The 25,980-nt window shown below is 41.6% G+C and overlaps 1 protein-coding gene across 4 annotated transcripts in view; it reads right to left on the bottom strand.

The window, feature by feature from the left end:
- The window catches only part of GRIN1 (glutamate ionotropic receptor NMDA type subunit 1), a 703,940-nt gene that overhangs the window by 68,055 nt on the left and 609,905 nt on the right, over positions 1–25,980 (bottom strand). For all 4 annotated transcript variants that reach the window (XM_030206505.1, XM_030206506.1, XM_030206507.1 and 1 more), the window contains 2 exons: positions 15,000–15,109; positions 4,636–4,781 (listed from right to left, as the gene is read on the bottom strand). In XM_030206505.1, the coding sequence (XP_030062365.1) occupies positions 4,636–4,781; positions 15,000–15,109 (256 nt within the window). The remainder of the gene's footprint in view (positions 1–4,635; positions 4,782–14,999; positions 15,110–25,980) is intronic.

The following is a 25,980-nucleotide window of genomic DNA, read 5'->3' as shown; positions in this document are numbered from 1 at the left end:
CAGAATTCCAATTGAACCAGTTGATTGTCTTGCCAATATTCTTTCCTCAACTTTATGCCCATCCTTGTGAAAGCAGCTTGCACACCTTGGATTGCAAGAGAGAATTGGCATACTTCATGGAGCGGAAAAGGCCCCACAAATAGTCTTCCCAGCTTTTTGTTTCTTTTGATAAAAACAGTATGGGGGGGTCGCCATCGGGAAACGCACCATTCCAATTTGGTTGGCAGATTACATTTCTTTCACTTATGCACAGGCTGGGCTGGCCTTGGAGGGTCATGTCACGGCTCATAATGTTAGAGCCATGGCTAAGTCAGTAGCCCACTTGAGGTCAGCCTCCATTGAAGAAATCTGCAAGCCTGCAACCTGGTCTTCAGTCCACACATTCACATTTATATATTTGTATCCCACATTTTATTTGTAGGCTCAATGTGGCTTACATAGTACCAGAGCAGGATACCTGCCTCGACAGTCGGTTTGGGCAGTCAGTGTTGCAGTATCTGTTTGGGGTCTAGAATCCAGCTCCACCCTCCTAGGCCCTTTTTATTCCATTCCAGTTTCAAGTTAATCTGTGTTATGTCCTCGCAATTGCGAGGCCCAATTTACTAATGTTTGTTGTTATTGGTGAGCCTAGATGCCAGGGATTCCCCACTTGTGAGAATGTTGGAGCCTGCTTGTCCTTGGAGAAAGTGAAGATACCTGTAGCAGGTATTCTCTGAGGACAGCAGGCTTCATATTCTCACAAACCCGCCCATCTCCCCTTGGAGTTTTCTCCTTGGCTATTTTAATTTTATTTTTTGCTTTAGTACTAAACTGCAACCACGTTCACGTGATCGGCGGGAAGGCACAGCTCACGCTCCACAAAGCTCTACTTTTTACTTTGGCAAAATGCCGGACTGGGCTACATGGATCTGCGTCACCCACTTGTGAGAATATAAAGCCTTCTGTCCTCTGAGAATGCCTGCTACAGGTAAGTATCTTCGTTTTATCTCCTGCTGAACTTTAGCAGGTAGGTGCTGATATGCTCTTTAACCAGTTAGCAGCCATGTGTGGCCAGTTAAATAAATTTGAATATCAGGGGGTAATTTCTGTAATGGAAGGATGGCAATTGCAATGTAACAATGTACTTGCACCATGTGTTGTACATCAACACATAGAGTTTTATTTACATGAAGAATGGGCAATTTACAGAGAATCGATTAATGCAGATAAAACATCTTTTTGCTGAGAAAATTACTTTGTAAATAACTCTTTAAGTGGGAAATTCTATAAGGAGCTGCCTAGATAAAGGCACAAGAACACATGTAAATACTGGTATTCAAGTCATTTATGCGTATATGTTGACACATATATATGTAAATGACTTGCTAGAAACACACTATTTTGTATGTATGTGTCAATACTCGATAGTGGACATTCTCTTGGGAAGAATCTTAGCAAGGTACACAAAATATGTGTTCTTTAACAAACTAGGTGTGAGCATTTATAGCAGCTCTATGGCTGGTGTAAGTGATCTTGCCTAGAATATAGTCATGCTTTTCACCTATTAGCTAGTTATCAGCAATTATTCCAAATACCCCTAACCAAATGCTTCGATCATTGGACTCTAATCGCTTGGTTCTGCCTTTGCCCAAGGCTGCATGGCATGAAACTACCAGGACAGCAGCTTTTTACTTTTTAGTACCCTGGCTCTGGAATAATTTACCCTTAGAAATAAGGGCTGAACTTTCATTTCCCCGTTTTAAAATTCTCTTTAAAACCTATTATATTAATTTAGCCTTTAATGATTCTTCGGGTTCAGCAATTGCCATAGTTTTCTGTAAGATGGTGTAGGGTTGGCTTGACTAGAGGATAAATTTTATCTGTTTATAGTATGATTGAGATTCTTGATGAATGTGTCTTTCCTGTTATATAATGGAGTTCTTTTCTTACTGTATTTTGGAAACTGCTTTGACCTTAGGAAAGGCAGTATATCAAGTACCTATTAAACATGAAACATTATAAAAAGAGCAAGTGCCTACTTTTTTTGTATAGAATAGGGTTCAAGTAAGTGTGTCCTTGATGCCTAAAATAGGTACCTCTTTATAGAATTACCCATGTTATAGAGCATGTTTTAAATATGGAAAATGGCTCTTAAGAAATTGTGTGTGGGTATACATATGTGAAAAGCAAGCACACTGCAAGAGTGTACCTACATTTGTGTGATCTAAACATAAGCATTCCTAGAGGCATAGTTTGGATGGAGCAGGGGCAAAGTTGAAATGCACATAGATATTTTATAAAATATCCATATACATGCATAGAGTACACACATGCATTTATGCCTTTTTCATATCTGGAGTAAATGTATGCAATAGGGCTAGTTCTGAGAGTCCATTTTATGAAAGGCACATAGACGTTTGTTGCCTTTGTAAAACATATACATTTCTTAGCTAGGGGCAAAAGAACTTTAATTTGTGGAGATCAAAATATGTCAACCAAAAAAATTCCCAACACTACTATAAATTCCACATCACTCTTGCCATCAAAAGGTGACTACCCCAAAAGAGCAAAAGATATTTTAAGAGTTCAAATGTGGTCAGCTTCCCTGATGCAGGAGCAGCAAAATATGATTCATGTCAGCAGCTGGTTACGCACTCTTTATGTTTAAAGAAAGATAAGTTTTTGTTCTTTTGATTTTGAAAGACGCAATTTGTAAGAGAATGTTTGCTTCCAATATGAAATGATTTAATTGGGACAGTCACCTTCTGATGGTCCATCATAAAATAGTAGGCTATAAAGAGTGGTGTGGAATTTATAGTAGCATTGGGAATTGTTTTGGCTGCCTTTATAAAACAGTCATAAAATAAGTGCCTCTTTGAATACTTCACTTAGGCATTATAGGGGTCTTTTACAAAGGCACACTAGTGTTTTTAGTGCATGCTAAAAATAAGCGGGTGCTAAACGCTAGAGACACCGATATATTCCTGTGGGTGTCTCTAGTGTTTAGCACGCGCTAAAAACGCTAGTGCACTTTTGTAAAAGGCCCCTTTGTTATGAAATTAACCCCTTATATGTTAATTACTGTGGTGTACCATGCTGATATCATTTTCTCCCCTCCACTGTCTAATTATTGTAGTTTTTGTAAGATATCTGGTAATACAGTTAGTATTAGGAAAAAAGAAATGCACATCACTGCTGTGTAAGACTGGTCAAATATTTCATCAATGAAAGGAGAAATTATCGTACATTGACACTAATCTTTTCAAGCTGAAAAAAATTACTAATTTAATGAGGGCAGTTTTTAAAAGTCATTTTCCCTGATAAACAGGCTGTTTGAAAAATGGCCATGCTTTCCCCCGGTAAAAGAACATGTGGGAATCAGGCATACATACACTTTTATCTGTGGAATAAAGAAAGTGGGCTCAGGGCCAGGTTCAGGGGCAATTTTATAAGTAAGTGCCTCCATTTAGGTACCCCAACGGTGCGCTGTGACAGCCTATTCTACAAAGGCATCTGAGCACCCAGATTCTGTTATAGAATACTAGTGTAACCCAGTATTGGCACAGCTTACATTTATACGCTCGCAGTTACACCAGCCATAGATCTAGTATAACTGTAGCCATGTAAATGCAACTTGGATGTGTGTTACTGACAATAGTCTGTAAGTTACACAAGTAAGTGGAAGCCCTGCCCATAATCTACCCATGTGTACAGCACCTTGCATTTATGTTCTAAGCCACTTACAAGCATCCTTACAGAACATTGCTGAGGTGTCTTACTGGCATTTTCATGGGTGTGCACACTTAAGCGCATTATTGCTAGTATTCTCTATATTACATTGTGCAAGGGGCACATAATTGCGAACACCCAGTTATAGAATTGCCCCTTCACGTGAGTACTTTTTCAAGAAAAATGCACCCACAAAAGAAGCAGGTGCAGATCTCTGAGCAACTTTTTCCTGGGCAGTTTTCAATGGAAAAGTCTTTGCCTTTGAAAACTGGTGCAAACTTTGCAGGGAAAAGAACTTTGCATACTTTGTGCCTGCCTATGGTTTTGGAAATTGCTTCCTTAATTTCCTGAAAAGCATCTGTAACAGAGAACTTCCTGAGAGCACAGCTGGTCATGGAAAGGATAAAGCCAGTGGTACTTAACCTGTGTTATTCCAGAAAAGCCTACAGCACTCTGTTTTGCAATCTGATTTTTTTTCCACAGGAAAATGCATTACAATAAATGATAGGAGCACTGAGACTGTAATATGCCTTTCAATAAAAACAAACTCTCGCTCCATATTTGTCCGTATTATTCTACAAATGTTATTCTGTATATGTTAGGTGTAAAAAGGCCACAGTAAGGGATCACATGTGGCACCAGAACTGGAGGTTAAGTGACACTGCTTTATGCTGTACTTTCCTTTGTAACTTTTAATTTCAGTAAAAAGGATTAGTATTGCAATGCTAATAATGTACTTGCACCATTTTGGAGTCCCACTTAGAATGGTTTGATTAAAGCCTAGCTGTCACATCACAGGGTTACCTTCTTGTTCCTTTAAACTGTTACTTAGATCTAGGTTTTATCATACCACTAACTAGAAGATAAGTGTGTCATGCAAAGAAGATAACGCACCTGTTGGTTTATCTTTAAAAGGGTTTGTCATACCTGAAGGTTTTTTCTCCAGACATTAACAGCAGCAAAAGCAAGTTGCATCTGCTTTCTCCGTGCATCCTTGTGCCTTTTGTAAGCTATTTCTATGAATATTAAAAATATCCCAGCAACAATTCCTCCAGCCACCAGCATAAATACACCTGGAAGAAGTGAGAGAATTAGCACATAGAGACTGACATGTGCAGTCTGTAGGAATTGATTGGGAGCACCAAATAAAGAGGAAGAAAACTAAGGAAGAAGCCCCAGAAAGTTCCAGTGTGTCAGCATTCAAAAGCATTTATCCAGATAGCAGCACCAGCAATCTAGATAACTGTTGCTGACTATCATATCTAAAAATACTATCCAGATAGCCTTACAGACCATCTCTGTACTATCCACGGGATTCTATATATCGTGCTGAGATTTCCATGTGGAAATCGATGCGTATTCCATAACAATACGCATAACTTAGTTAACAAGCTAGACAGTGCTGATAATTGGATGTTAACAAGCAATTATCAGTACTAATTGGCATTAATTAGAATTTACGCACACTACTTCCTTAGCGTATTCTGTAACGTGGTGTGCGTAAATTCTAAGTCACATAGTTGAAAAGTGGAATGGGCAGGCCATGGGCGTTTCTAAAATGTATGCAATGTTTTATAGAATACACCCGCCGACTGCAGTGGCTGAGTATCAACCCTTAAGTTTTCATTAACTTTAAATTTCCTTCCATTGAAATCAAACTTTTTTTTTTATTTGTAACTTTTAAATTACAAGTTAAAAAAAAAGATACAAGCTGATAACTATCGCAAATACAAATAAATACAAATACAAAGCAAAACACTAATACATAATAGATTCAGCTTGAAAACATTAGCCCACTTTAAGAGAGAATGAAAGTTAACATGAACAGCTGACAGCATAATAAAGGAAATGAAAGAGATTCATAACTCAGAACCTCACAATTTTGGTGAAAATTTATTAGACCCTATCTAATAATCCCCAGCCATTCCTCTCTATTTATCATATAACAATATTTAATCAAACCCCTCAAACAATAGTTTCTCCAGATGCATGGGATCAAAGAGCACATAATGGTTACCTTAGGTGCCCGGTATAAGAGGCTTGGACAGGCTAAGCCTCCCCTGCTGTGCTCTGAGAGGTTTAAATTGTTGATTTACCTCCATCCTCATAGCAGGAGCTGCAGTGAAAGCCCTCTAGCCTTGTGTAACCAATTGTAGAAATTGGTTTATGGTTTGTTTACCTTACTGCTGGGAAAGCGGGGGGGGGGGGGGGGGGGGGGGGGAGGGGTTGGCTGGGTTGCCAGGGAGATATTTGACGAGGATGACTTCCTGACCTGCACTGAGAACAGATAGCAGCAGAATCGGACAACCAGACAACAAAGGTAGAAAAGATCATTTTATTTTCATTATAGTGTTTGGAATAGGTCCACTTTGAGAATCAGGTGCTCAACATTAAAAGTTTATATTTATTTACTTATTTATGGCATTTTATCCCACATTAAACATGAATTAGGGTGTTTTGTGGCTCTACATGAGAATTGTGATGATATGATCCCTTGTTTCATATTGTTGATGGTCTGCATTTTCTGAATGGGTGGTATATTGGTGTATTAGGTTCTGCCCAGTGTAATATTTATGGTACAGTAAGGTTCTGAGTGTGTTTTGCACAAAGTTGTGCATAGTGTTTTGCAGTTGAGCGATTGTGCTTAGAATATGCTTTGAGCAACCACTTTATTCTTTGACATATGATACATATCTAATATCTAAATTTAATAAAAGGTATTAATTGTGACTTTTAATTTTATTTATTTATTTTTTTCTATGTGTTATCAGACAATTATGGATTTAAGCTCCACCCCTGGCCCCACCCCTAACCCCGCCCCTTTAGCCTCCCCAAACAGTTGGGCCACCGACCGCCTATGATGGTTACTATTCAGAGTAATCAAGCTTTTATATGGAAATCTCAGATAAAAAGATCCTCCTTTTGTCAAAACTCAGGGAACATTTGTATCTCTTGCCCACAAAAAAACTACGTGCCCCATATAGTGCCCAAAACTATGTGCCCAATATAGTGTAACTGGTCAGTTCAATCACTAAGAGGGGCATAATTGAATGGGGCACCCAAGTTTTCCTGAGGACGTCCTTGCAGGACGTCCCCACAAAGGGGTGGGGAAACCATGTATTATCGAAACAAGATGGGTGGCCATCTTTCGTTTCAATAATATGGTCGGGGACGCCCAAATCTCCACATTTAGGTCGACCTTAGAGATGGTCATCCCCGATTTTCGGTGATAATAGAAACCGAGAATGCCCATCTCAGAAACAACCAAATCCAAGCCATTTGGTCGTGGTAGGAGCCAGCATTCGTAGTGCACTGGTCCCCCTCATATGCCAGGACACCAACCGGGCACCCTAGGGGGCACTGCAGTGGACTTCACAAATTGCTCCCAGGTGCATAGCTCCCTTACCTTGGGTGCTGAGCCCCCCAACCCCCCCCCCCCCACAAAAACCCACTCCCTACAACTGTACACCACTACCATAGCCCTAAGGGGTGAAGGGGAGCACCTACATGTGGGTACAGTGGGTTTCTGGTGGGTTTTGAAGGGCTCACATTTACCACCACAAGTGTAACAGGTAGGGTGAGGGGGATGGGCCTGGGTCTGCCTGCCTGAAGTTCACTGCACCCACTAAAACTGCTCCAGGGACCTGCATACTGCTGTCATGGAGCTGGGTATAACATTTGAGGCTGGCAAAAAAATTAAAAAATTTTTTTTTAGGGTGGGAGGGGGTTGGTGACCACTGGGGAGTAAGGGGAGGTCATCCCTGATTCCCTCCAGTGATCATCTGGTCAGTTCAGGCACCTTTTTGAGGCTTGGTCGCAACAAAATATGGACCAAGTAAAGTTGGCCAAGTGCTCATCAGGGACGCCTTTCTTTTTTCCATTATCGGCCGAGGACGCCCATGTGTTAGGCACGCCCCAGTCCTGCCTTTGCTACGCTGCCGACACGCCCCCGTGAACTTTGGTCGTCCCCGCGACGAAAAGCAGTCGAGGGCGCCCAAAATCGGCTTTCGAGTATGCCAATTTGGGCGACCCTGAGAGAAGGACACCCATCTCCCGATTTGTGTCGGAAGATGGGTGCCCTTCTTTCGAAAATAAGCCTGAGAGGGTCCTTTTTAATAAGGCATGCCTCAAAGTGGCCTGTGCTGGTGTAGGCACGTGTTTTGGACACGCGCTGGTCCATTTCCTGAGCGTGCCTGGAAAAAAGGGATTTTTATTGGGCCGAAAAATGGGTGTGTGGCAAAATGAAAACCAGCGCACATCCATTTTCGGCCTGAGACCTTAACACCACCCATTGACTTAATGGTAAGGTCTCATGCGCTAACCGGGCGGTAATTGTCCAGCGCATACCAACTGCCAATTACCAACTGGGCAAGCGCCCCACGGTAGAAAATAGAAAATATTTTCTACTGCATGTTTTGGGTGTGTGCCAGAAATGGAATTACCACCCAAGGGCATGCGGAAGCAAGGCGGTAATGCAAATTTAATGCGCATTGGATGAGAGTAGGCACCTACGTGCCTTAGTAAAAGGGTCCCTTAGTTGGGGCTAGCTGCATTTAACCGGCATTTGAGCAGCATTTAACCGGCTAATTAACAAACTTTGCTACATCCATGACCTCTTTATCTCTCATACTCTCCATCTGCTTGCCCTAACTGAAACTTGGCTTTACTCTGAAGACTCTGCTTCAGTCGCGGCCCTATGCCATGGAGGTTATCTTTTCTCCCATACTCCTCACCCGGTTGGCTACTATTTTCATCCTCTTGTAGATTTCAACCTCTTCATCCACCTCAGTCTCACTGTTTTTCTTCCTTCGAAGTCCACTCCATCCATTTGCTCTTCTGCCTCTCAGAGTAGCAGTCATTTATCGACCCCCTGATAAGTCCCTTTCTTCCTTTCTTCCAGGAGAATCTCAGGATGCTCAGCCTTACCACCCTGGCAACCCATACACCACTTCCTTGGGACCCTACATCTATGGCAGAGTCAGGGAAATTTAAGAGAACAAGGGTAACATCTTCCACAGTACTAGGCTACAGCAGCAAAGGTATCTGTTAATGTGTGTGACCATCAACTTGTTCAAGTGTGACATCTTATTTTATTGCATTTGTATGCCACATTTTCCCACCTATTTGCGGGCTCAGTGTGGCTTACAATATATTGTGAATGATGGAAATACAATTTGTTGCATTATGATTATGGGTTACATTGTGAAGAGTTATGGGAAGACAAAGTCAGAGTCAAAATATCATTTGGGGAATAGAACAATGGAATGTAACAATGGGGAATTGATAGGGCGATAAAACAATAGCAAGAGTACATAAGTACATAAGTAATGCCATACTGGGAAAAGACCAAGGGTCCATCGAGCCCAGCATCTTGTCCACGACAGCAGCCAATCCAGGCCAAGGGCACCTGGCAAGCTTCCCAAACGTACAAACATTCTATACATGTTATTCCTGGAATTTTGGATTTTTCCAAGTCCGTTTAGTAGCGGTTTATGGACTTCTCCTTTAGGAAACCGTCCAACCCCTTTTTAAACTCTGCTAAGCTAACCGCCTTCACCACATTTTCCGGCAATGAATTCCAGAGTTTAATTACACGTTGGGTGAAGAAAAATTTTCTCCGATTTGTTTTAAATTTACTACACTGTAGTTTAATCGCATGCCCCCTAGTCCTAGTATTTTTGGAAAGCGTGAACAGACGCTTCACATCCACCTGTTCCACTCCACTCATTATTTTATATACCTCTATCATGTCTCCCCTCAGCCGTCTCTTCTCCAAGCTGAATAGCCCTAGCCTCCTTAGTCTTTCTTTATAGGGAAGTCGTCCCATCCCCGCTATCATTTTAGTCGCCCTTCGCTGCACCTTTTCCAATTCTACTATATCTTTCTTGAGATGCGGCGACCAGAATTGAACACAATACTCAAGGTGCGGTAGCACCATGGAGCGATACAAAGGCATTATAACATCCTCACACCTGTTATCCATACCTTTCCTAATAATACCCAACATTCTATTCGCTTTCCTAGCCGCAGCAGCACACTGAGCAGAAGGTTTCAGTGTGTTATCGACGACGACGACACCCAGATCCCTTTCTTGGTCCGTAACTCCTAACGTGGAACCTTGCATGATGTAGCTATAATTCGGGTTCTTTTTTCCCACATGCATCACCTTGCACTTGCTCACATTAAACGTCATCTGCCATTTAGCCGCCCAGTCTCCCAGTCTCGTAAGGTCCTCTTGTAATTTTTCACAATCCTGTCGCGAGTTAACGACTTTGAATAACTTTGTGTCATCAGCAAATTTAATTACCTCGCTAGTTACTCCCATCTCTAAATCATTTATAAATATATTAAAAAGCAGCGGTCCTAGCACAGACCCCTGAGGAACCCCACTAACTACCCTTCTCCATTGTGAATACTGCCCATTTAACCCCACTCTCTGTTTCCTATCCTTTAACCAGTTTTTAATCCACAATAGGACATTTCCTCCTATCCCATGACCCTCCAATTTCCTCTGTAGCCTTTCATGAGGTACCTTGTCAAACGCCTTTTGAAAATCCAGATACACAATATCAACTGGTTCCCCTTTGTCCACATGTTTGTTTACTCCTTCAAAGAATTGAAGTAAATTGGTCAGGCAAGATTTCCCCACACAAAAGCCGTGCTGACTCGGTCTCAGTAATCCATGTCCTCGGATGTGGTCTGTAATTTTGTTTTTAATAATAGCCTCTACCATTTTCCCCGGCACCGACGTCAGACTCACCGGTCTATAATTTCCCGGATCTCCCCTGGAGCCTTTTTAAAAAATGGGCGTTACATTGGCCACCCTCCAATCTTCCGGTACCACGCTCGATTTTAAGGATAAGTTGCATATCACTAGCAGTAGCTCCGCAAGCTCATTTTTCAGTTCTATCAGTACTCTAGGGTGAATATCATCCGGTCCAGGAGATTTGCTACTCTTCAGTTTGCCGAACTGTCCCATTACGTCCTCCAGGTTTACTGTGAAGTCAGTAAGTTTCTCCGACTTGTCCGCTTGAAATACCATTTCCGACACCGGTATCCCACCCAAATCTTCCTCGGTGAAGACCGAAGCAAAGAATTCATTCAGTCTCTCCGCTACGTCTTTGTCTTCCTTGATCGCCCCTTTTACCCCTCGGTCATCCAGCGGCCCAACAGATTCTTTTGCCGGCTTCCTGCTTTTAATATACCGAAAAAAAATTTTACTATGTTTTTTTGCCTCTAATGCTATCTTTTTTTCATAATCCCTCTTGGCCTTCTTTATCTGCGCCTTGCATTTGCTTTGACACTCCTTATGCTGCTTCTTGTTATTTTCAGACGGTTCCTTCTTCCATTTTCTGAAGGCGTTACTTTTAGCCCTTTTCTTTTAGGGTAGAGTTTTAAGTGTGGTGAAAATACGGGGGAAGAGAACTCAGAAGAGAGTGTACTGATGCATTTCTATTAGTGTGTATGGACTTCATGTGTTTTGATCCTTGCAATAAATTTTCTCAAAGAGATGAGTCTTCAATAGTTTGCGGAAGTCAATTAGTTCGTAGATTGTTTTCAGGTTGTGTGGTAGTGTATTCCAGAATTGCGTGCTCATATAAGAGAAGGTTGATGCGTGCAGTACTTTGTATTTTATGCCTTTGCACTTAGGGAAGTGGAGATTGAGGAGAGTTCAGGATGATCTTTTAGCGTTTCTGGGTGGCAGGTCTATTAAATCAGACATGTAAGCTGGGGCTTCACCGTGGATGATTTTGTGGACTAAGGTGCATACTTTAAAAGTGATACGTTCCTTGAGTGGGAGCCAGTGTAGTTTCTCACTTAAGGGTTTTGCACTTTCGTATTTTGGTTTTCCGAAGATGAGTCTGGCTGCTGTATTCTGGGCTGTTTGAAGTTTCCTCAGTATTTGTTTTTTGCAGCCTGCGTATAGTGAATTGCAGTAGTCCAGATGAGTGAGTACGAGTGATTGCACTAGGCCGCGGAAGACAGATCTTGGAAAGAATGGTCTTATTCTTTTCAGTTTCCACATGGCGTAGAACATCTTTTTGGTTGTGTTGTTCGCGTGAGTCTCGAGTGTCAGGTGGCGGTCAATAGTGACACCAAGGATTTTTAAAGTTTCTGAGATTGGCAGATTTAGTTTAGGTGTGTTAATAGCGGTAAATTTATTCTTGTTGTATTGGGAGGTAAGTATGAGGCATTGAGTTTTTTCTGCGTTCAGTTTCAGTCGGAATGCATCTGCCCAGGTGTTCATGATGTGTAGACTTTGGTTAATTTCGTTGGAGATTTCATTAATGTTTTGTTTGAAAGGAATGTAAATCGTTACATCATCGGCATATATGTATGGGTTGAGGTTATGGTTTGATAGAAGTTTTGCCAAGGGGATCATCATTAGGTTGAAAATAGTTGGCGAGAGGGGGGATCCCTGCGGTACTCCACATTCAGGTGTCCATGCAGCAGACGTAGTTGAATTTGATGTGACCTGATATGAGCTTAAGGTTAAGAACCCCTTGAACCAGTTTAGGACATTGCCTCCGATGCCAAAATATTCAAGAATGTGTAATAGGATTCCGTGGTCAACCATATCAAAGGCACTTGACATGTCAAATTGTAAGAGGAGTATATTGGTGCCGGTTGCAATCATTTGTTTAAATTTGGTCATTAGGGTAATTAATACTGTTTCTGTGCTGTGATTGGACCGGAATCTTGATTGGGCATCATGCAGTATGGAGAACTTGTTGAGATAGTTTGTGAGTTGTTCGGTTACCATCCCTTCGGTTATTTTGGTTATTAGTGGTATAGATGCTACTGGTCTGTAGTTAGTTATTTCGCTTGCGTTTTTCTTTGTGTCTTTGGGTATTGGGATGAGTAAAATGTTTCCTTTTTCCTTTGGGAAAAGTCCGTTTTGTAGCATAAAATTCATGTGGTTCGTTAGGTCTATTATGAATTGTTGAGGAGTGATTTCATGAGATTGTTTGGGCAGATATCTAGTTTGCATTGGGATTTGGCGAATCATTTGAGCGTTTTAGAGATGAGGTCCTCTGACAGTAATTTGAATTCGGTCCAGATCCTGTCTGCTGGGTATATTCCATCTTCTGGGTCTAGACAGTTTAGGAGTGTTGCGTATTCAATAGGGCTGGTGGGTATTTTAAGTCGTAATTGTATGATTTTCTCCTTGAAGTATTTCGTGAGGTCGTCGACCCCTGGTGTGTCTTTGCTGTTGTTTGTAACTGGTGTGGTATCTAGCAATTTATTTACAAGGTAGCAGAGTTTGTGTGTGTCTTTGTAGTTTGGTCCAATCATTGTTTTGTAGTGTAGTCTTTTGGTCTATTTAATGGTATATTTGTATTTCCTCCAGAGTGATTTCCAGGCATTCAGTATGTGTTCATCTTTCTTTTTGTTCCATGCGCGTTCTAGTTTTCTGACTTGTGTTTTGAGTTCTTTCAGCTCTTTGGTGAACCATGGATTAGATTTTTTCCTATGTGATGTTCTGGTTTGGATTGGGTCAATTGTGTCTAATGTTGCCTTACATATGTCATCCCATTCCTGGAGGAATTGAATGGTGTCTGTATTTGTTGACCATTCGTTTTGGTAGACCTGTTGCCAGAATATTGTGGGGTCTATTTTTCCTCTCGTGGTGTATGTTGTTCGTTCATGTTTGTTGACTGCGTTTCTGAATATCATCAGCTTACCCCATGTAGCCTTGAATTTTAAGAAGTGTGAGTAGGAGAGAAGGATATCCAATGTAGATAGGTTGATGTTTGGTATGACTTGTGTTTTTTTTTTGTTTGTTTTGTTACATTTGTACCCCACGCTTTCCAACTCATGGCAGGCTCAATGCGGCTTACATGGGGCAATGGAGGGTTAAGTGACTTGCCCAGAGTCACAAGGAGCTGCCTGTGCCTGAAGTGGGAATCAAACTCAGTTCCTCAGTTCCCCAGGACCAAAGTCCACCACCCTAACTACTAGGCCACTCCTCCACTCATTGTTCCTGAGCTTTATCAATTGAAAGCACAGTAAAGTTCAAGTTCTTTATGTTTTCTCATAGTGTGGTCTGGATTTTTGTGTGGATGGAAGTCTGATGCTTTATTTGCCTGGCTCTCCAGCCTTAAGGCTGACCCTGGCCCTGGTCCCACCAAATAAATTCTTTATCTACCCCTTCTCCCACCATCCCAGGCAGTGACTAGGCATCCAATTAGCTCACCTACAGGGCTGCTGAGAGACAAAGCCCGGCACGGGGCAAAAAATCTTCAAGGCCACCCCCCACTGCTCTCCCACCACCGCTGCCACTGCCCCCACCAACATTCCTGCTGCCCCCACCACCATCACCCCCCCCCCCGTTGCTGTTACCCACGACCACCACTGCTGCTCTCTCCCCAGCCACTGCTGCTTTTCTTCCCTTCTGCCCTCCTCTCCACTGTTCTTACCTACAGCATCCTGCAGCTGGCAGCGATTTACAGTCAGAGACAATCTCCATGTCCTTCTCTCTGCTGCATCCCGCCCTCTCTATGGCAACTTCCTGTTGCTAAACTTTAGACCTTAAAGTTTTCAATGCAATGCTCCAGGCAGCACAATGAGTTCAGATAACCTTCTGGCTGACGATGGGCAGCTGGAAATGTTTTTTCATGTCTCTTCCTGTGTCTTTTCCAGGAATGTTCATTTTGGGCTTTTTTTGCGGGGGGGGGGGGGGGGCATCTGTTTGTTACATGAGACATGAGCTATGTCATTGAGAGTGCACACTCTTCGCAAAACATGTACTATTTGCAAAAAGTGTGCACTCTTCCTAAAGAGTATGCACTCTTTTCCTGATGAATGAAAAAAATACACAAAATGTTAACAAATGAAAACAAGCGGAACCCCCCCCCCCCCCCCACAACAATATGTAATGACATGGGATTTGTTATTGACATTTCCTAATGTCACTGCAAACAGCAGCCCATCTGTTATACCAGCTTTAATTAGACCAGCTTTCGTTCTTAAAAGTTCTGATAGCTTTTAACTAAGTTTTACACACTTTGTTTAGATTGCATCAATTTTTGTGCTATAGGTTCAAAATTGTGACGAAATGTCCCTCTCAATTAGTTAAAACTGAGGTGTCCTCCTTATTTGTCCCTTCTGCCTGTGTGTCTAAAATCAAATACTGTGTTCCATAAGTACACATTCCTGTAATGTGAAGTTGATCCCCTTTAAAACTACTTCAATAAGAAATAGAATCAGCACTAGAAGAAACCATGTGATGAGCTAAGAATAAGGTAAAACAAAAATCACGCAATAAGCACACTGCTAGTGTATATTACCTGCCATATTCTCAAACGTGAGCGTAGCTGGCGCATTGCTACGGGAATCACACTCCTGGTATCTCACCCACTTCTTGTCCAGCTCTTCCATGGAACCATTCTCATGGGACCTGCAAGTGGAAAGAGGAGCTAGAATCACTAGCCTACTAGTACTAGGGGGCATGCGATGAAGCTAGAAAGTAGTAAATTTAACACAATTCGGAGAAAAGTTTTCTTCAATGTGTAATTAAACTCTGGAATTCGTTGACAGAGAATGTGGTAAAGGCGGTTAGCTTAGCGGGGTTTAAAAAAAAGTCTGGACGGCTTCCTAGGGGAAAAATCCATAGACCATTATTAAATCGACTTGGGGGAAATCCACTGCTATTTCTGGGATAAGTAGCTTAAAATGTATTGCACTTTTTCGAGATCTTGCCAGGTATTTGTGACCTGGATTGGCCACTGTTGTAAACAGGTTGCTGGGCTTGATGGACCTTTGGTCTGTCCCAGTGTGGCAATACTTATGTACTTATGGTTTCTTCACACACGCAATGCAGCTCAGCACCTGTTTAACAATGCTGCTTTATAATGGGTAACGGATCTCATTCTAGTTTTAAACTCCCTACTCATTTTCTGTCAGTTTCTAGCAGCCAATCTGGAGTACAAGTCCCTTAATGGATTAGGAAGGATTTAAAAATAAGACCCAGCTCAACTGACCTCAGTGACCAAGGACCATGTACTCTGGCCTGTCTCTCCAGCAAGGCAGTGCTGTTATGTTGTCCCATTGCATTCTGTTTATAAAAATCCATTATAAACAAATAACTTTGCATAAAGGCAATGGTACTCCAGTACGAGCAGGTGACTATATTTCGGAGATATCTGGGATAGGGTTAGGTTTCAGTCCACACATTCTCCTAGTATGATATCAGGATTCCAGAAAATAGGTGCAACTATAAATCCATTTAAGAATCCATTGCACTCTATAGGTAATCCTAAAACTATTTAAGGAAGAATTAGTCATGAATATATTGAGTCTGTTGTATCTAAATATAATGCTTGTTTTGGGGAGCTTTCTGAGTTTCCCTTTAAGCCTGCAGCTAATTCACCTCCCTTAAAACCTCAGAAGTTACACAGCAGCATTGTATTTGTCCAGTGCCTGCATGTCTATCTTAGGAACACTGAACACTTCACAAAGTGCTACTAATAGTTCCCTTTGAGCTAGCACTGAATCAAAGACTTCTTTCAGGGTTATCATCTCCAAATGGGTTAGTTTTGTGCATTCCATGACAATTAATTAACCTCATTCCTAAGCCAGGGTACGTGGAGTATGATCTCAGTCTTTCAGATTTATTGCTATCACTTGTTATTTGCATCCTGTCAAACAGAGCTTTCTTCTGGTGTTCTACAGCTTTTCCTGTGGCAATATTCCTCTTTCCTCCAGTTTTTGGTAGACTCTCTTAATAGTCCCTCTTCATTTAAATATAGGTCTTGTAGCATAATGGTGAGAATACATTATCTCCTCTTTAACTGCAGGAGTCCACTTAACTGTAGTTAATCCTCTTAAATTTTAATTTATTTATGTGGTTTATCTCCTGATGCGGTGGGTCCATAAACAAGTCCACCATGGCCTTTATCTGCAGCAGGGCTATTATCTTCACTTGTGGTATCTGCACTATTGTTACCACTACCTCTACTGTAGTGTGTAAGCAGCAGGTGGGTACCTTTTTATTTTGGGTGAAGGGCAGCATGTATTCTTCCTGTTCTTTCCTACTATACTTTATTTGTAGTGTTGCCTTGCTGAGATTGGCTATAGATTGATGATCCACAGGGTGGACTGCAGTGCCACCCAGTAAACGTTTGGCTAACTATCTTCTGACACAAACAATGTGCCTGGTCCAGCAGACCAAGAGACCTTGGGGATTCCAGTGGTGTGTGGGAGAGGAAACTATAATCCTCACCAACCAAAGTGCAAGAGGTCAAATACCTACATAACAGTATTTAAAAGATCACCTCATTGCCACACCAAAGCTACCCTCAGCACCCCCAGACCATCCTTGGGAACTATAGGACTGGTGAAAGCCAGATCAGTTACAAAGAAATCTTTAGTGATCCACGATGAGTATCATGAACAGTATCTTGACATCCTAGGATTAAGTGAAACATGGCTAGATGAAAGTGGGGGTTTACCACTGGCTGAATTATGGCCAACAGGTTTCAACATCTAACAAGACCAAGAAGGCGGGGTGGAGGGGTAGCGGTCTTGATTCGGGATACAATCAAACTTTGAAGAATCCCCATCACCCAGCTAAATGAATCAGAATCTCTTTTAATCCAGCTTGAAGAGGAGAAACCAATCTGGCTGCTCATGGTATAACCACCTCATAACAACACATTATCTGTGCAAGAACTCCTAGATCTGATTACTCAAGTGACCCTGAATTACCCTGGGCTGGTGATCATGGGAGACTTCAATCTACACATCGAAATCCCAGATACCACCACAGCTGCCTTTCTAGACACGATGACAGCAGTAAGATTCACACGGGTGATCCATTCTCCAACCCACGAAAATGGTCACATACTAGACCTGGTATTCTACAAAGGGGTCGACATCCCAGACTTCTGAGATAACAGTATTGAAATAACACCCCTATCATGATCAGACCATTTTCTAATTAAATTTTCCCTAAGTGACCACCTGAAACAAATGGCACCTCCCAGAGTTTGGAAGGAGATCAGAGACAAAACAAAAAAGCTGACCATTGAGAATTTCGTAGAGGCCTTGGACTATCCACATGTGGATGAAAAGACAATACAGTGTCAGAACAGGTTGACATTTGGAATACACACTTAGCCAAGACCTTGGAGAAAACAGCATCACTAAAAAAGGACGGAAACTGGAAAGGACATGGTGTACACTTCGCCTTCATGAAGACAGTCTAAACTGTAGGAAGCACACAACAAAGTACTGCCGAGCCTTAACAGCAAACAAAAATTTATCTCAATGCATTGCACAGGCTGCCAATTCAACCAAGTAGTTGTTCAGTGTACTAAATAGCCTACTGCAACCTCCACCACAGAACCAGCCTTCTCAGTCTAAACTGAACTGCATACTTTGCCAACAAAATTAAAAGTCTCCATCAGGATTTACAGGCAATCCCACCCAGTCTCCAATCAGTTAACCAGGAGTGCACAAACTCACCCCCTCCTGACAGAGACAGATGGGACACTTTTAACCCAATGACAGTGGAAAGCCTTGACAAAATCCTAAGAGACCTTTGACCAACTACCTGCTCCCTCAATCCCTGCCCATCAAAGATAGTGCAGCAGGCAAGTATGGGCCTCATAGAAGGCGCCATAAAAATTGTGAAATCCTCCCTTTCTAATGGGCAACTACCAACAGCATTAAAAAGGGCACTGGTTCACTCTGCTAAAGAAAAACAACCTTGACCAGGACAAACTTGAAAGTTACCAGCAAGTATCCAACATTCCATTTCTAGGGAAACTTATAAAACAAACTCAGTGATTGGCAAGAAGAGAAAAACTGGCTAGATCTATGTCAATCTGGATTCAGACCCAGTTATGGAACAGAAACGGTCCTTGTATCCCTACTAGGAGATCTTTAGGACTGCTAGATTTCTCAGCTGCTTTTGACACTGTGGATCATTATATCATGCTAGCACGACTAACAGAAATAGATACCAATGGAACAGTACTTGCTTGGTTCATATCCTATCAGACAGGCAACAATCCATAATGTTTGGCAGCAACTCATCGCCACCATGGGCACTGACCTGTTCAATATCTACCTCAAGCCACTAGCTGAGCTAATTCGGTCAATGGACACTCAGTTCTACATCTACACGGATCATTTGCAGCTATTCATACCCGTTGAACCTGACTTACCTACAGCCCTGAATAAACTGATTACCTGTCTAACATCAATTCAAGAATGGGCTAAACACAACAAACTTTGCCTGAACCGAAGTAAAACCAAGCTTCTCTGGGTCCCTAACACAAATGGATACATACCTGATATCAAAATCTTTTTTGGGAAGTACAAACTCCCCCTCAAATCACAAGTCTGGAACCTTGGAATACAGTTCGATTCAACACTTTGATTCCCCAAATTCAAACAGCCTTCAACAGGTGCTTCTACTATATGCGACAGATACACTGCCTCTCTCCTTACATCAAAAAGGTAAATCTTATCCCAGTTGTGCATGCCATGATAACATCAAGACTGGATGACTGTAATGCACTTTACAATGGTCTGACTACAAAGTGAGCCTTCTCTGGAATAGATCCCTCATTCTGGAATGCACTCCCTGAAAGGCTCTGCTTAACACAAGACTATCTCTACTTCAGAAAGCAGGTAAAAGCTTAGCTCTTCAACCAGGCCTTTAATGGAAGAAGTAACTAACTTGTTAGTCTCTCACACACACACAAGGAGTGACACGGGTTGCACATACTGCAACAGCACATGTTTATCCACTCATACCCTACCTGAGATAATATTTAACCATTTCTCTGACCTCATGTGAACCTTTCTTTAAATTAGTCACCTTATTTTCCAACTCCTCTTACCTATCTATATGTTCCATCTTTGCTTATACCCTACACTGTCAATTAAAATGTTCTATTATGTATTGTGTTGACATTATACCCTGCACTGTCCATTAAAATTTTCTATTACATATTGTGTTGACATTGTAAGTAGTATATATACTATGCCATACTTTGTATTGTTATCTAAATATTTTTACTGCTTTAATCGTCTAACGTTCATGTTTGATTTATTCTTATTGTACATTGCCTTGAGTGAATTCCTTCAAAAAGATCTATTATTTACAGCCAAGCCACAAGATTCCACCGCATCTGCTCGGACCCAGGGGACAGAGACAGATACCTTGAAATCCTGACTGCATCCTTCGAACAGAAAGGCTACAACCCCAAAATAATCTCCAAGAATATTGCCTCCTCCCTCAAAACACCCAGGGAAAATCTGCTACAGTAGAAAGAAAAAAAAGCCAAAGACAGAATCCCCCTTATAGTGACATACAACCCAGAGCTGGAAAAATTAAGAAAAATTATAAAAGATCTGCAGCCTCTACTCCAGGAGGACGAATTACTGAAAGAGATATTCCCATCCCAACCAGTGCTGGCCTTCCGACAGCCACCCAACTTAAAACACAAGCTAATTAGAAGTACGCTCCCAACACAGACTCAAAAAGAAAAGAATGGCACACATCCTTGCAATATATCCAGCTGCAAACTATGCCAAAATATTTCGCAGGACCCCACTGTCATTCACAAAGGAAAAATATTCAACATTAAGGAAGCTTTCACGTGCTCATCTTCCAATGTGGCATATATCATTCACCATATGAAAAATGCCAGTACCAATAAAGATGTCACACCTGTGGGGCAAAACCACAAAACACTGAACCAGTGATTTCATGGTAAGAATCTTAAAAGGGAACTTTAAAACAATATAGGAATGTAAGACCTTTGAAGCCAGAATGATTAAATATTTTGACACCCACCAGACAGCATTTAACAAAGATCTGGGTTTTCTAGCACATTATTATAAACCATAAAATTGTACTGCTTTGTCACCCTCCTGTCTCCATGCACATCTCCCGGTCCCTCTTCCTGTCTCTCACCTATCCACCCCCATCCTATTAGACTGTCACTGGAATGCTTTGATGTTTCACTTATATATACTGCCATCTACCAACATTTGCTCATTTCCGATCTGATGAAGAAGGGCAACCTTTGAAAGCTAATCAAGAAATGTATTAAGTTATGTCCAATAAAAAAGGTATGATCTTATTTTCTTTTCCATATTTTATTTTGTTTTATTTCTATTGATTACCTTCAAAGAGGCAGTAAATAAATCCTAATAAATAAAAGAAATGTTATACGATGGGGGGGGGGGGGGGGTCATCGCTTGAAGCAAAACTTGTATAGAAAAATGTATTCACTCTTTCTGGCCCATATAGTGTGGCAGGTGTGTTGTATTGTGGTAGAGATCTTAGACTGAGGTTCTGTCTCTTCAAGTTCCTAAAATGTTTATCTCAAGCATAGGGATTTAAGAGTGGTGCTAACATTACATCAGAAACAAGATTATACATACTGGCACCTGCAAACTGATCCTAAACAGGCTTAGAATAGACTCACTGGTGTATATATCACGTTTGCATTTTAAGCACTGAGAATAACCACTCTAGAGAGATTCAAAAGTAGAAAAGCTTCTCCAATCTTTTCCTTCACCTCCTTCCATCTTCTCACCTTCTTTTCCCCTTTCTTTTTCACAAACCTCCCCCTCCATCTCCTCAGTTGATCTCCAATATACTCCCTTCTACAGTTCCGCTATCCTCTTTATCCTCTTTTCAGCTTCAGACTTCAATCTCTCTTTTGGAAGTTCCTCAGTCAATGAAGATTACGTCTTGTTCTTTAGATCCCTTTCCTTCACAGTGGCTTAAAATAACAGAACTAGAGCTTCTTCCTAAAATTCTGCTTCTTATCAACTATAGTCTTTCCTCTGGCCAAGTTCCTGCTCGTTGGAAAATGGCAGTAGTCCGCCCAATTCTAAAAAAAAAAAAAACATCTTTGGATTCCCAAGTCTCTGTGCATTATTGCCCAGTTTCTAATCTGTGTTTTTTGTCCAAATATTTAGAAAAAGTAGTTTATCTTCATTTTCTTCTTTCATGGATAAAATGCTTGTACTTCACCCTAAACAGTCTGGATTTAGGTCCTGCTTTAGTACAGAAATGGTTTTAGCTACTCAGTGAAATTTATTCTCACCTTGATAAACATAAAATAGTCCTGGCTGTCTCACTCGATCTATCTGTGGCTTTTGATTTGGTTGACCACTCTCTTCTACTTTCCTGTCTTGAAGCTTTGGGTGTGTCAGGTATGGTTCTTGTGTGGTTTTCTTATTTTCTAACAGATAGCTCTTTTCAGGTTCAAATGACATCCTATGTTTTTTCTCACTCTCTTGGTTGTGGGGTTCCACAAGGTTCAATACTTTCTCCTCTTCTCCTTAATCTTTTTCTTAGCTCTTTGGAAACTCTCTTTCAATTTTTGGGAGTCTCGTTTCACTGTTATGCAGATGATATCCTATTGATTTATCCTAGAAATCCATTTTCACTGTCTGTTCAACCTTTACAGTACTGCCTTACCCTTGTTTCTGACTGGTTACATTCTCATAGACTGGTTTTGAACAAGGATAAAACAGTAGTGTGCTGGTTCACGGGTGGACTGTCAACCTCTTCTTTACGTTTAAATCTCTTTGGTCATACTCTCCCCAGTGAATTCTTTCCATTATCTTGGTGTAATTTTTAAACTCTGTAACCAGGTACCTCTCTTGTGCAGCCAAGGATAGAACAATCTCCTGCAGCCACAGGCTCCCGGTACAATGAAGAAATAGATGTCCACCAGTAACTTCAATCTTAAGGACTTTTATTCTATGCAGGTTTCTAGTACACAGTTCCAACAGCAGCATAGCACATACTAGGATTCAATACAGGCTTACAGGCTTCAGTCTGGGCTCTTTATCCAATGCACAATAACCAGTAATTCAATTCCCAAGACAAACAGTTCTTTCAGTTCATCTCACAGTTCAGTCACCAAGCAGCATTTTCTACCTTCTATCCTCTTTACCTTCAGGAGAGTTCAATATTTTAGGGACTCCTTCTACCCAAGGGTTTTCCCCTGCATCAGCTTCACAGTGAATTCAATACTTTTGGGACTTCCTCTCACCCAAGGAATCTCAGCCTGCTTCACTACTTTAGGGACCTCCCTGCCCAAGGATTTTCAGCCTGCAACTGCCAGTACTTTAGGGACCTCCTTACCCAAGGGTTTTCAGCCTGCAACTCCTTCTCTCCTTCTGCTTCTCTCTCCTGAACTGAACTCCACTCCTGGGACTCCTTCCCACCTGCCTAATCAATCCCTGGCTTCAGCTACCACAACCAATCATTCTCCTTTCATTAGCTTCCCCACACCCATACCAGCTGAGTTGAGCATTAAACTAATAAGACCAATGATGAGCTCCTGCACACAGGGTTTCCTAACTCTCTTTCCGCCAAGTGGCAGCCACTCTACACAACCTGCCAGCTTACACCCATGTCTTCCCTGATTGCAGCTAGGAGTCCAGTCTGGGTTCTTCATCTCCCCCTCTGGCTCCTTGCCTGCAGTGCCTTCTGGGACTTGTATTTCAGACTGAAACTGCCTTAATCCAACTATCCTGGATGTGACTTTATCACAACTCTCAACTTAATTTTTCTCAACAAGTTTCTGGTTTATGTAAAACAGGCTTTTTTTTATTCTTTGCCAACTTCGCTCTGTTCGTAGGTTCTTTGATTATGACACTTTTCACGCCTTGATTCTCTCTCTCCTCATCACCAAACTAGTTTATTGTAACATTATTAACCTTGGTTGCTCTCATTCACTCCAGATCGTCCAGAGTGCTGCTCTCAAATTGCTTCACCATGCCCAAAAGTATGATCATGTCTCTTCTCTCTTTATCAAATCCCATTGGCTCCCAGTTGATCAACAGATTAACTTCAAGACTCTTACACTTACTTTCAAAGCCTAACGATTGGGTTCCCCCCCCCCCCCCATATCTCTCTAACCTTATTCCCCAGCACATCTCCTTCATTCAAAAAATGACCACCGATTGTGCCTCCCTAGTCCCTGTTCTGCTCAGCTGGAATCCAACCGGCACCAGGTTTCTTCTTTGCTGTCCCTTTTCTTTGGAATTCTATGCCTCTCTCAATCTGTGCAAAATTGTCATTTAAAAAATTCAAGGCAACCCTCAAAACATGGCTGTTTCAGCAAAGCATTTAGTCTCGCATAAGGCTTTACCATCTCTTACTTGGTTCATGCAGTATTTTATTTTCTTCCCCTCCCCCTTTCCTTTAATGTATGTTTGACTTCGATTGGGTTAATTGAATTTGTCCTATCAATTATTGTAGTTTTTTTCTGTCTTTCTCTTGTTTTTAGAGTTGTACACCACTGTGATCTGCAAGTCAGTTAATGGCAGTATAACAAACCCAAACACCCAAAATAACTATAGTGAATGACAGGATGAGAGCATGGGAGCAATGTGACTGCTGTGAGTCTGTGAGTGTGCAACATTGTATATGATAGCAGAAAAAGACTAGACTAGCCCATCCAATGAACCCAGTTGTGATTCTTTCACTTTGGGTAGAGGAGCATATAAGTTCAGCATATAAGTTCTCCAAAGGCCAAGTGAGTGACATCCATCTGGTCAAGGGCAGGAAAATGATGCTGCCCAATTGTGAGGACTGGAGAGCTTTCCAGAGTGCTCTACTGAGCATGGGGAGGTGGGATCCCTCAACAGAACTGTTGTACTAGACTAGTTCAATTCTTAGTTTATGGACAAACCCTCAAATTTCATTTTTGTTGTCCCATGGGGGGGGGGGGGGGGGTGCCAAAATGAGGTGACATCCAGCAATATAATGTAAAAATAAAGCAGAAAAAATTTCCCCCATTAAATTTACCCCAGTTATGGTTTTTTGTTCAATTTTAAGTCTACATTATATTTTGCATAACCATGATTTGCACTGGTACCAGTACATCAACCAGCATTGGTAATAACTTTTGATCATCAAGTCATCTGATTTTGCTACAGCTAGTTTTAATGCAATTGTACAGATTGAAGATAGCCAGCAAGTTTAAAAAGTGCGCCAGTGCTGCAGCAGTATCATGTCATACATTGATACCTGCATTCTATGTCTGCTGGACCTGGGGTCTACATATGACACTCTCAGCTATTCCACCTTCAAGCAAATGAGGGGATACTTGGAAGCCAGTAGCCAAACAATCTAAGAACAATAGACTTAGAAAAGCATGCTGATACACTCTGGTAGAAGAAGTTTGAAGTCTCAGACAATAGAGATGGTATAAATAGTTTAAAGGAGGACAGTAAATGGGGTTGTAACCATTCAGGAAGTACCAGACAGAAAGCTTCTTCCACCTTAAAGCATAGGTATATTTGGCCAACGGTTTCCGAGCAAAAATTTAAATATTTTGAGTATGTGCTAGAAATCCTAATGCAGAGGCTAAGCACTACTGAATTCCCATGCTGTGAGGACTAGCATTTTCAAGTTATCGATTATCGATGGAAAGATTGTGAGCATGTAAGGCAGGTGGATCAAGCATATAGCACAAAGTTGGTGCAACCTGAAAAAGAAGGATTTCACAGCTCAGTTTGTCATGAGATGTATTTATTTATTTAATTGATGACCGAGGGGTAAAAGGGGCGATCAAGGAAGACAAAGACATAGCGGAGAGACTGAATGAATTCTTTGCTTCGGTCTTCACTGAGGAAGATTTGGGTGGGATACCGGTGTCGGAAATGGTATTTCAAGCGGACGAGTCAGAGAAACTTACTGACTTCACAGTAAACCTGGAGGACGTAATGGGGCAGTTCGGCAAACTGAAGAGTAGCAAATCTCCTGGACCGGATGGTATTCATCCTAGAGTACTGATAGAACTGAAAAATGAGCTTGCGGAGCTACTGCTAGTGATATGCAACTTATCCTTAAAAATCGAGCGTGGTACCGGAAGATTGGAAGGTGGCCAATGTAACGCCCATTTTTAAAAAAGGCTCCAGGGGAGATCCGGGAAATTATAGACCGGTGAGTCTGACGTCGGTGCCGGGGAAAATGGTAGAGGCTATTATTAAAAACAAAATTACAGAGTACATCCGAGGACATGGATTACTGAGACCAAGTCAGCATGGCTTTTGTGTGGGGAAATCTTGCCTGACCAATTTACTTCAATTCTTTGAAGGAGTAAACAAACATGTGGACAAAGGGGAGTCGGTTGATATTGTGTATCTGGATTTTCAAAAGGCGTTTGACAAGGTACCTCATGAAAGGCTACAGAGGAAATTGGAGGGTCATGGGATAGGAGGAAATGTCCTATTGTGGATTAAAAACTGGTTGAAGGATAGGAAACAGAGAGTGGGGTT

This window comes from Microcaecilia unicolor, chromosome 6, assembly GCF_901765095.1.
Source record: "Microcaecilia unicolor chromosome 6, aMicUni1.1, whole genome shotgun sequence".
NCBI classification, from domain to species: Eukaryota; Metazoa; Chordata; class Amphibia; order Gymnophiona; family Siphonopidae; genus Microcaecilia; species Microcaecilia unicolor.
Note: the sequence above shows the minus strand (reverse complement) of the source record. Positions and strands in the feature narration are given on the sequence as shown.